The sequence below is a fragment of the Sciurus vulgaris genome (genome assembly GCF_902686455.1).
Source record: "Sciurus vulgaris genome assembly, chromosome: 17".
Classification (NCBI taxonomy): domain Eukaryota; kingdom Metazoa; phylum Chordata; class Mammalia; order Rodentia; family Sciuridae; genus Sciurus; species Sciurus vulgaris.
Window position 1 is genome coordinate 11847168 of NC_136478.1, and position 12496 is coordinate 11859663.

Sequence of the window (12496 nt, forward strand, 5' to 3'; positions counted from 1 at the left end):
GGGGCACCCACAGAGAGCAGGAGGCGGCAGCTCTCCCTGAGTTTTCAGCACACCAGAGCTGTATTTATATTCAAACATGGTGGCTTGGCCCACAGCACTCAATTGCTTTAAATGCAAGCTAAATTTAAAAACCTGGAGATTTCACACACAAAACACTAGCTTTCCCAGTTTTCTTAGAAATCCTAAGGTCTGATAATCTCCCACAACCTGCCCCCTCATCACAGGGCATGGCCCTTGTATCTCATTATAGTCTGCTCCATTCCCTTTGGCCACTGTGACCAAAATGGGGAGGAGCCCAATAAGCTGGATTTCCCTTCCCATATGGATAGCTCACTTTACTTCCCTGGAAGAGTGGGGCTAGACCCTGGCAACAGGGTTTTAGATTTTGGCTTTTGATGACCAAGGGGGTTGTTTGCAGGGGCTGGGGGAGCATCCTCCAGGGTGCTCATTCAGACACCAGAGTGAAGTGGCCCTCCCTGGCATTGAGGATGGCTATCTCAGAGACGTAATATTATAACATGAGCTAGTCATGTGTCACAGGTGGGCCAGAGGCAGCCTTGGGACTGACTCTAGACAGCAAGCCTGCCATGTGTACAGGAGGCCAGGGCCTGCTGGGCTCCCCGGAGTAACTGAAATCATGTCCACAGATCAAATGGGTAACAGGACATCAAATGACAAACCCACGTGTTAGGGGGGCTCTGTTCCTGCCGACCCAGAAAACACCTCTTCAGCAATCTAGCTCTTTTTTTCTCCATGCCAATGCCTCTGGTAAAAAGGGGCCTCATGGTTTTGTCTGAGTCGTGCTTCTTGGTGCCTCACGTCTTAAGGAAAATCAGAATAAGCATCTCACTTTGTGGAAGCTGTGATGACTCCTGCCTGTTTAACATGCAAACAAAGTAAGTCTGTGTCGTGAACCACCCCTCCCTGCCTGCTACACTCCACACCGTTACCCCCCTACCCTCTGAAGACAGCTGGAAGCTGGGGTGCCCTTGACAGAGAGAAGCAACTTCTTGTTCCAGGAGGAAGATCTGGAGGTTACAAGCTGGCAGTGGAACCTGTCTAGAACGTGCCCCTTGGTCTAGAGCTGAGTCTAAAGCAAGAACTAAATGGCTGCCTTGGATTCTTCCCAGCCCAGACACCTCCGAGGGCTGCCTCCCTGAGAGACGGCCTGTTGTGGGGCTGACTGGGAACTTCAGGGAGCCCCTGCTGGATGCTCTGTGCATCTGGGTCTGAGGGTGCTGAACCTAGTATGAAAGTGCTGGCCGAGGAGGGAGCCCGGGAGGGCCACTGGTGTGAGCAGGGCGCTTGCCAATCAGGAGTTGACCCAGTGCTGGGAGAAAGCATGGCTGGTGCTCTTGTTTTCAGACTTCTCTCCTGCCTGGTCTCAGACTGTATCTGGAAGTATCTAAGGAGGACAAACACGCTCTTGACCCCACCATCACATTGCCTAACATATCTAGCAGCTCTCAGCTACAAAGTGCTGTGCCTGCCTGTGCCATCTCCTTGGCAGGTGACATTGGTGGCTCCTTGTACCTGTCCTCTTTCTAAGTAAACACAAACTGTGGAAGGCATTGGGTAGCTGCCCTCTTGCTGCCCTGTCCACACAGTGGCCTTCCCACCCAAGCAGACTACTCATTAATGTATCATTCAGCAAGTATTTGAGTGCCAACCCTGTGCCAGGCCCTCACAGTGAACAAGATGAGCCCAGAAGTTACACTGTAGCTTGGGAGGCAACAGGTAAATAAGGTGGAAGGAGAGGAAGATGCTTTCAGCGCTGAGCAACTAAGCACAAAGTGCTTCTTCCCAGAGGTGGGGAGAAGGGCCCAGAGGAGGGACTGGGTCTGCAGCACCCTTCTTGTTGCCCCCAGGACTGTCTCCTGTCCCTCAGGTGGACTCTGTGAGAAAGCTGTCATTTGACACAGGTGGATTGGACACCCTCTGCCACGTCACACTCATCACACTTGTGTTAGTCATTCTTGTGAGAGTCAATAAAAGTCTGACCACAAAATTACTCACCATCCTTCCCAAATGCTGAAGCACACCCAATCCAAAGACACAGTGCAGAACAGTCTGCTAATACTGGAAATATGCACAGGTTTTCTTCACTTTGAGATTCTTTCAGGTTTTTAAACTTACCTATGTCTTCCTTCCAGGATCGGGAGAGTTTTTTTTTTTTTTTTTTAAAGTGTCCAGGAAACGTTTTTAAAAAGCCTTTTAGAGTACCCTAGTTGCAGGAATGACCTTTACACACTTGTGATTCATGGATGGTGTTTGCCTGTGGAATGCAGGGTGAGTCCAGCTCAACTGTAAAATAAATACCGGGGCTCAGGCACCTGGAAACAAGGCCCAGATCAGCGTGTGTGGTACGGCTGCTACTGGAAGGACAAGTTCCTGGAGCCCCCAAGTGGGATCGGAAGACCCTCTTCAGAAGAGTCTTCTGTCTGCAGGCAGAGAAGGTTTTCAGACCTTGTGGAATCTCACAGCCAGACTCAAGGAAGTTAATCAACGAAATAGGAGCTGGGAGACCCTTTCCTGTCCCTAAGAGTATTCCTGCTCTGCCGATGCTGATGCGTGGCTGGCTCTGGCTCTCCTTGGAGTCTCCTCCTCTATTGGAGGTGCCTTCAATCTTGTGATAATAACCTGGGCTTCTGCCAGTAAGGGGTGTGGTCCCATAAGGCCACCCAGAAAGCACCTTATTTAAATGGTCACTCCAGGGTTTATTTGTCAAAAGCACATCACTCTTGACATTACTCCCTGTTGAACACAGGCCCCTCAAGGTGTGATTAGGCTGGGGCAGCAGAAAGATGGAAAAGGACAGGAAGAGGTCACACCTACTGCCTTCCCCTTTGTCCCTCTTTTCCTCATCCTCTGTGGGCAGGGTGTTCCCTGCCTTCAGACTGGCACTGGTCTGTGATTCAGAGGAACTCTCCAGAGGAAATCTCTGACTGCTCTGTGCAGGGACGTGAGCTGGTGAGCCACACTCAGCCTGTGCAGCTCCCCAGCCTCCTGGCTCAGGTGGAGGTGCTGGCCCAGGATCAGGGGCCCCTCCACTTCCCTTGTTTCACTCAGGATATTTCTAATTAAACAAAAAAGTTTCAAGGTTCTCTTTCTGTATTGAGTCAACATCTTTCTATAAAACTGGACTATTTCAGTAATTTTTCAAAGGCTTAGAACTGGTACAAAGTGAGCAGTTGTGATCTACTTCCTGTTATAGAGTCCCACATCAACCAGCTTAAACCAAGGAAACAATCATGTACAATGAATGCTAATATACAAAAGTTTACATTGTTATTTTCCTGCTTAATAAACATTTTAAAACAGGACCTCCTTTTTTAATGTCAGTATCAAGTTGCCAACTGCGCTTCCTTGGAAAGATATACCTTTTGTTCTGAAAACATATATTTCCTATGTATTTGATATGAAATTTCCTCTTGTTTATAAAATGCTGACAGCAATTTTAAATTTTTTTCTTTTTCTTTTTTGTGCTGGAGATTGAGCCCAGGGCCTTGTGCTTCTAAGCAAGTGCTCTACTCTTCAGTTACACCTCCAACCCCAAAATATTTTTATTTAGAAAAAAAAAAATGCAATCTGAAATCAGTTTTATGTACTGTTAGATCTGCTTATACCTTTTTTATGTACTCAGACAAAGTTCACTTAAAATCTGCAGTCTAGAGTGTTGGAATTTTTGTTTGTTTTTTTATACTGGGATTGAACTAAGGGGCACTTAACCTTGGAGCCACATCCCCAACCCTTTGTCATATTTTGTTTAGAGACAGGGTCTCACTGAGTTGCTTAGGGCTTTGCTAAGTTGCTGGAGTGGCTTTGAACTCACCATCCTCCTGCCTCAGGCTCCTGAGCCCCTGGGATTACAGGCATGCACCACCATGCTTAGTGTTAGAGTGTTGATCCATGCATATGGACCCTGCCCTTCCAGCCCAGAGTGGCATTCCAGGATGGCCTGACCCTGGGCCACCCCCCTCAGGCAGAGAGCCTCATTTCCCCTCTGTGAGGTGATTCTAAGAGGATGTCATACCTGCTCCACCCACAGCAGCCAGTCCCACCACGTGGCAGGAGTCAGGCTGCTTTGCAAAGACCCCGTGTTGAAACGTGGCCCTCTGAGATCAGGTGGGTGGGCCATAGAGTATTAGTAAGAGCCCATTAGGAAGCTGGAGAAACAGGAAAGAGTAATCCATAGGTCCCTGAGGTGTTGGTATCTATAATGCCATTGTCAAACAAGATAATTACTCAAATATTCAAAAACAACCAGAAGTAAGAAATTAAAACTACCCACTGAGGCAGTGAGTATTTAAATACATGGAAAGCATGGTTTTTTTAAAAGCTGGAAAATGAAAAGATCATCTTTGGTGAGGATGGGAGGGAAGAAGAGCATAATGGGAAAGAGAATATTCCAGAGTCCCACTGTTGGCTGGACCCCCGCACCCCGCCTCACTGTGGGACACTCCATGCTTAGGTTTCCTCCTCTGTCATGGAAATAATAATGTGCCTACTTCATGCAGTCATTAAGAAAATTAAAGGGATAGGCTACAGTCAGCATTCATGAAATGTTAACCTCTGTGCCCATCCTGGACACGGTGATGCTTGGAAAGGAAAATGAAAAGCATGTTTAAAAAATGGCAGGCCAGGGGCGGGGAGAGAGCTCAGTCAGTAGATTGCTTGCCTTGTAAGCACAAGGCCCTGGGTTCAAACCCCAGCACCAAAAAAAAAAAAAAAAAAAAAAAAAAATGGCAGGTCATCCCATCTGGTTAGAATGGGGGAAAAGGGTTAATCCCAGGGTGCACCAGAAGAGGAGTTTGGAAATATAGGGGAAAGATTTCTAATACAGGAAGTCACATAAGCCGATCTGCAGAGGATATCACTGTGTTTACTTTAGGAATGTTGTGTTGGAGATGACAGCAGGGCTTTCAGGTGAGGTTCTGCTGTGGGAAGTCAAACTTTCTTCAGGGGCAAGGAATGAGGCCAGGGTCAGAGAGAGAGAGGGGTTTTCGAGAGTCATCTGAGCTGATGCTTCTGGCACGTTGGGGATGCTCAGACGTGTGTGCCAGCGAATAAGTGGATAGAAGCCCTGATGCGGTGAGATCCTTGTGTGAGGGAAGAATTGGGGGGAAGAGGAGAGGAGGGGGGGGGGCCCTTGTGGTACTTCACTGAGGAAGGAAACGCCATGAAAGAAAGGCCGATATAGGTACCCCGCAAACCTTCCTCTGTGATCTCCCTCCTCAGGCTTTCTGTTTCCCGCTGGCCCCCCTCTGCCTGCCCCACTGTCCCATGCATCACTACACCAGGCTTCCTAGCCTCACTATGTGGCTTCTGTATCTCCCCACTGAGCAGGCCTGTGGGTCCAGGTCACCTCCTAGACCACATGCAGCCACAACCTCATGCCAGCAGCAGTAGCCCAGAGAAAAAGTTGCAGGCGTCCATCAGCTGAGTGAATGAGCTGATAGGCTGGTAACCAAAAGGGCCAGTGTTTGCTCAGTTCCCAGGGTCAGAAGTACGATGTTGCAGGAGAGGGGGGTGCAGCCCTGCTGGGTTCTTCACAGGTCCCTTCACACCTGCTTGGAAGAGGAAGAGGTACAGGGGCCAAACAGCAAGCTTGGAGACCCTGTTGCATCCCACGAGGGTCCAGGGGAAAGCACATGGCAGAGGGTGGGAATACTGGCTGTCTTCAAGTATTTATAGGCCCATCGGGTGAAAGAAAAGGGACCTGTGCAGCCAGAGAGTGGAAGACCCAGGAATGATTCCAGGAAACCTGGAGGTGAGCAGTCAAGCACAAGGGAGACTATGCCAAGGACTGGAAACATGAGTTGGGAGAGTCCTTAGCACCGTGCTAAGAGGCAGCTGGACAGATGCCCTCTCTTCTGTTTTCAGAGGTTGTCAGGTGGATGGGCCCAAGTCAGACCAGTGTGCATACAAAAGCCTTGAATGATAACCTCTTGCCAGGGAAGACTTGTTGAGAGGGGAAAATGGGATTGCAGTGAGTGGGGTTGGGGTCCAGAGAACAGGGAGATCACTCTAAGAAAGGACTTAACTGAGAGAAAATGTCCAGGAGGGAGGAGGATCAGAGCCCTGTGGCTGGGTGCATTCTGGGATATTCTAAGGGTAAAACAATTGGAAGGAAGAAGATAATTGACTACTGATGGGAAGTGGGAAGACGCCCTATGTGGGATATTTTGGGAGCTTCTATGCATGATGTGCTGTAAAATTCACTCTTCCGTGTCCTCCGAAGAGCATGAAATGCTTTTTAAAAAATATTTCAGTATTAGTTTTTTGACACAGACTGAATATATGGAGGTAAGCAGACTAAAGCAGGGCGCAGAAGCCCACTTTCATTTGCACCCTAAATGGGTTTTCCCAGGAAACACCGTTATGACCACTGTCACCATTAGGTTCTCCTGGCTTCCTCTGGAAACAGAGTTGTAAGAATCATGACAAGAGAGACCCCAAATGGCTGCTCAGACCTCCTCAGCCTCTTGCCAATACCCAGCTTCTAAGAACTACCAGCATGATGGAGTCCTTCAGTCCCAGGGATCTGGAGGAAGGTCCCCTGGGAAAGAGCCTTCCTACAGGGAAGCAGGAGTTTTTCTTACCTGCCGGCCTGCTCTCTCTGACCTCGCCCCATGTGACGTCAGAGCTGGCAGAGCTGCGTGATTTTTCCCAGCACATTCCATTTCCTTCTGACTTTACCTCTCTGCTCTTTCTGTTTAACCTTGAGCCCACTTGGGCACTTCTCTGCCAGTTCTGCCCCATGTGTGGCAGCTGACAGACCATGGGGTTGCTGGAGGGACAGTCTCCCTGGCTCCCTGCCACCTTTCTTTCCTGTGGGCACGTGGACCTGGAAGTCCCAGCCTGTGACCCATGGGATCTGTTGAATGGCCAGGGAGAAAGGGAAGCAGGCAGGGAGGGAGGGCTGGGAGTCATTGAGCCTGGCACCATGAGCCCCACCAGGTGCCCTCAGTGCCACCCTGTGATTCACTCTGCCGGACACTTGCCTGGGACTTGGAGGAAGACTAGTAGGAACCCCTTTTCCAGAACATTCCCACTAACCACTCTCACATCCCCACAGTCTCGGCCAGCTTGCTTTCTCTCTTCTGCTTCTTTTACTTTCACAGAAATCTTTCCAAAGGAGAAAAAAAGTACAAAGAATAATGACGCCCACATCAGCGTCTGTTTTCAAAAGTACTCAGTGTCCTTGATTTCCACCCATCGAGCCCCACCCATGGGACTCCCCATCCCTGGCTGCCTCACTTCAGCGCAGCTCAGGGCTCCATTCTCTCCCCGTATCCGCTGTAAGTAATCCGCGCATGCCTTCTCTTTCCAGGGTTCCATGGAGAATGTGACTGTGACCTCTGTGGAAACTCGGAAGGCAGACCCTGCTATAGAACCAAGATTCAAAACGGTGGATTGGGACAAGGTAGCTGGCACAGGATGGAAAGGGGTGATGGTCGGGGAGCACTGGGGCCAGGGGGTAGCACGTGAAGCCAGAGGCTGTGATACTCATGGTGTATGCCCAGGAAAGATGAAGAAGGGACACAGCATGCACAGCTCACAGTTGTGACGGGAGTAGCAAACCCAGGTGCAGGTATAGGGGTGTCTCTCTGGTGGAAAGCTGGAATGGACAGCACATAAGGTCTCTGTGTGGAACAGTCCCCAAACACTATTGGGGACAATGACAGGGTCAGCAGGCCCAGGCATGCCCACTTTGACAAGTGCACACAGCAGAGCTGCCCCAGGAACCTGGGACCACTCAGAAGAGTCACTGGTGGATACACGCCTGGGAGCCTGTGAAGGCTGGGCAGGAAATGGGACTGGAACCCACCACAATGTCTGGGAGAAGCCAAGGGGGGCTCTAGAGCCTTACGATAAACTCCTCTTGGAGTTTAGAGGCCAAGCAGACCCCACTTGTTGTGAGATGAGCCCTGAGGAGCTGAGAGGTCCCAGGCAGACACGGAGGCTCTCAGTAGGGAGCTGAGAGAAGCCATGTTGCCTGGTGGCTCAGGAGGGAACCAGGCTTGGATGTCATTTCTCTTCAGCATGGGTCATAGGACTGCCCAAAGTCATGTTACCATTTCCTCTTGGAATAAACACGAGTGTGCATGTCTAAAACTGCTGGACCTGTGTGTCCAATGCCTACACCAAACACCAGAGGCACAGATAAAACAGGATCATTAGCCTCTTTCTCCACCCACCCACTAACAGTTGTAGCAACATGAAGAAATGCAAGAAGCATAGCAGGAACATAGGTGACCAGAGGATATGGAGCAGGGGTCAGGGGTCTCCACACAAGCTGACCCCTCAGACCAGGAGTCAAGGCCCTGACCCTGGACCCGGAGATGACTTCTGTCAAGTAGGATTGCCACAGCCTCTAGGAGAGCCAGTGGCAAAGATACCTTGGGGCATCCAGCTGGAGACTTGAAATGTTTTTTCCATGCCCTGTCCTCTCCAGAGAGGCAAGTGAGCAAGAAGAAAACACAAGGCCATCGAGAAGAAAGGCTTGGAAGGCCACACAATGGGCCTCCCGTTGGGACCTATTTCCTGACCTCAACCCCTGGTGTGACCATAGCTGCTCATCACCAGTGTGAGGCATCAGGCCAAGGACCCAGATAGGAGGCCTTAGTACAATTAGCAGACTTTTGGGGTGATTTTTGAGGACCTGGACTTGCTCTGCCTATGGGCAGAATGCAAGGGGAGCAGCCAGCCTGAGTAGGTCAAAGAGCCCAGGAGCTGGTGGTGTCTGGACCTAACCATGGAATGGGAAGGGCTTTAGAGGGAGATGGGATGGATCTGGGGAATGAGAACAGGACTAGGGAGTAAGCTGTAGCATGTCCTGTCTCAGGGCTGTGAGTGACCAGTAGAAGGTACTAGAAGGAGTGGCAGGGAAGGATTGCTGGGGCCAGCACCTGTGGGCTTGGTTTTAGGCTTGAATATTGGAAAGAAAGTACTATAAGAGAAAGTTAACCGTGACTGGATTGTTGTGGTATCCTGTGGAGTCACAGGCAAAGAACCATCCAGGAAGGGAGGGGCCATGGCTGAGCTGGGTTGGGGCAGATTCCTCCTACAGTCTCCTAGCTTGGTTCCAGGCTAACCCCATCCCATCACTGCGTGAGGCAAAGGGAGGATCATGTCCACTGGGGCTGGTCCACCAGCACTTATGCTCTGAGGGAGACTGTACCCAAGGGGAAGCGAGTGTCTCCTCCCCTAGGCTGTGCTCCCAGCCTGGCTCCTGAGCAGACCCCTGACTCCAGGGCTGCCCCCTGACTCACCTTCCCACCTCTCTTCTGTTTTCTTTCACACAAACTTTCTCACCCTTTCCCCTTTCCTCCTGTTTCCCCCTGTCTGAGAAAGGAGGACAGGGTTGGCCTAGGAAAGGAGGTGGGGACCACTCTGGCAGGGAGCCCCCACCCTGCTGGTGTCTGTGTGATGCCTCCCCAGCGCCCCACAAAGAAAGCCAGGAAAGCTTCCCAGAGCCAAGCTTCCTAGGGAGGGTACAGGGTACATTGTTCTTTTCCTTTAAACTTCAAAAAAAAAATTCCTAACTCCTGACTCCACCACATTGTCAATCCCCAGCCCCTTGGGAGGGAACAGAGTGGCAGGGAGAGCAGTGACCAGCCAGGGTGCATTTGCAGGTGGCTCCTGGGACAGAGGGATTGCCAGAGTTAACCCTCAAAATTCAAGGTAGGCCCTCTGTATGCCACCCAGGCTCCCTGGCCCTTGATGCTGGGGAGCCAAGTAGGCTATGATGGAAAGAGCGAGGGCAAACTGGAGCAGGGTGCCGGGCCCAGGGCAGAAGGGTCTGAAGAGCCAGCGAAAAGGAGCGGGAAGCAGGAAGAAAGGCCGGCCCCGCCCTGCTTCGAGGTGGGGTTCCATCTGATTTTCTGGCTCGGCAAGGAACTTTACTGGAACGATTTCTAACTCATTCCTTCATTCACCCCACCGGGCAGGACCCGGCCTGCAGCTCCCCACCCTGCACATCTCTCCCTGTTTTCGGGAACCCAGCTGGCTTGAGACCGGCCCTGTTCCTGTTCCAGTGGCCGGAGCTGCCCATTGCTCTTGGCTTCTGGGCACACCTGTCCCCTTTGTCCTGCCACCTCTTTTGGTCATTTCACTGTGTCCTTTCCAGAGCCCTTCCTTGGAAACCCTCTCCACCCTTCCCACTCTGATGGAACAGGTGGGATTTGAAGGGTTTGGGGAAGTTCCCTGCACACATCAGCCCCCCCACCTCCCCCCCACACACACACACAACCACAGCATAATTAGCACCAAATGAATGTTTCTTTTATTAAGTTCTTACCTCCAAGCCAGTCTTTTAAATGTATTATCTGTTATCTGATTTGCTTCTGCTAACAACACCAGGAGATAAGGATTATAATTATCCTGATGTAACTAATGAGGTGGAGCTTAAGTCTCCTGCCAAAGTCACTTGGCTGCAGGTCAACAGCCCAGCTGGCTGGCAGTACTTGCTGAGCCCTCTCCTCCCTGCTCCCCCCATGTGTCCTGTAGTCTTTCACCCTGACAGCTGGGCCTGAGACTGGGACAGGGGGTGGCAGACAGGGGGAGGTATTTCCACAACTCCTGCACATCCTCTTCCTCCTCGACTCCTGCACATCCTCTTCCTCCTCGGGCTTCAGGATAAGCCAGATTCTCGCAGAACCAGCTTCCTGCCACCCAGGAGAAGCTGTCAGCGCGTGCCACATTTTCCCCCCAAGTGACAGAATCATCCAGACAAGGTGTATCACCAAACCAAATGCAGTGGTCAACTCCCCAAACTCCTTGTCCCTGCCCACTGCCTAATACTACACACACAACCCTTGACGAGGGGCTCCTCCAAGGGTCCCCAGAGTCTAGCAAAGGTGTTGATGTTGACAATATGGATTTTACCTTTTGGGTCCCTCCCATAAGTCCCTGAGAACTCGGTAGTGTAACACCTGGATAAGAACAAGGGCTTTCATGGCACACTTGCCTCTGGGAAGGACAAAGCTCAAAGCTGTGGGTAACAGCTTGGATCACCTCTGGGCACTCTGCCACCTCCCCAGCCACTGTGTCCTCTGGTGAGGGGAGGGTCACCAAGGAGGTTTCCTCTGGACTTGAGCTTGTCCCAGTTAGACTGTGCAGGGCAGGCCTGTAGCAGCCCCACAAGACCAACAAGAGTCTCGCCTCTCTGCTCCAGCTGACAGCTGCACTAGCCACCATAGCCTCTGTGGTGAGGAGGCCACAGCTACAGGGGCCTGATTCAGCTAAGCAGAGACCTCCCAGAGTGGGTTCTGATCTGGAGGCCTGGGTTCAGGCCCTGCCTCAGCACCAAGGGCTGAGCATCCAACCTTCACCTTCCCAACTACAAAATCAAATTGTCACAATCTCCCTCTCAAAATTAAGGCTCATAGAGGCTAATGGACATGAGGCCCCAGCCCAGTGGGGCCATGACAAGGGTGCAGAAAATGTAGCCCGGATTCCTGGGGAGCTGCTTGTCATTCTTCCCCTCCACTCTCCTCGGGCTGCTGCCTAGAAGCCCATCCTCCCCCTCTCTGGCTCAGAAAGCTGCACTGGAGCCATGTGCTCTGGGGTTTGGGTGGACATTTCTTTAAACAATTGGCTTAGCTCTTGGCCCTGGTGGTGGTGGTGGCAGTGGTGGTGGGAGGAGCTGCTGGCCCTGAGCAGCTGCCCCCTCAGCCCCCTGCTGCCCTGGAGAGAAGCAGATTTTCAGCATTGGCTCCTGGGCTGGGCTGCCCCAGGGAAGTGTCCTGTGCCACCTGGTCCCTGTGCTGCATGGGAAGAGGGATCCCCCCCCCCCCCCGCCCCCCCCCCCCGCTGCAGGCTACATTCCTGGCATAGTTCAGACAGGCCCTCCCCTTGGGTAGGGGCAGATCTGGGTGAGGGAGGGCCCTGTGGTGCACAAGGTGCTTGGGTCAAGCACACCCAGACTTGCATCTGCCTTCTGGAGCCCAGCCTGTTGCTCAGGTCTGTGAATCACCAAAGGACCCCCTCTAACCCAGCGAGTTTCCCACTCTGGAGCAGTTGCTGGGCATAGCCTCATCCTCAGCCACACAGTCCTGCTGGGTGACCCTGAGTGCTGGACTTGCCTTCTCTGAGCATCAAATTCCACAGCTGTAGGAGGGGGATTTGTTACTGCGAGGGTGGCTCTGGAAGTCCCCAGATGCACAGGAACTAGAGGCATGATCAGTGGCCTATTCTCCCCTTTCTCCCACCCTCCTAAGAGGCCACAGACTTTTGCCATGCCTTCCTATTATCTCCCAAGCCTTAAGCAAAAGCAGGGTGGGAGGAAGAAAGCCATTGTATGGGAGGGCAAGGGGCCAAGGGGTCCTTAGCCCAGCAGAGTAGAAGTGAAATTTATCTTAAGTCCCTCTCCAAACCTCATTGGCTATTGCCCAAGAGCAGACAGCTTGTGCCTTTCTCCCATCTCAAAACCATTTCCCAGCCAGCTGCCATGTTGGAAATGACCAGCACGTGACAGGCATTGAACCCATTA

The 12496-nt window shown here is 51.7% G+C and overlaps 1 protein-coding gene across 1 annotated transcript in view; it reads left to right on the top strand.

The window, feature by feature from the left end:
- Positions 1-12496, top strand: part of FA2H (fatty acid 2-hydroxylase) — a 51951-nt gene that overhangs the window by 21304 nt on the left and 18151 nt on the right. Inside the window, exon 2 of the mRNA XM_079117251.1 lies at positions 7334-7426. Coding sequence (XP_078973377.1) covers positions 7334-7426 — 93 coding nt within the window. The remainder of the gene's footprint in view (positions 1-7333; positions 7427-12496) is intronic.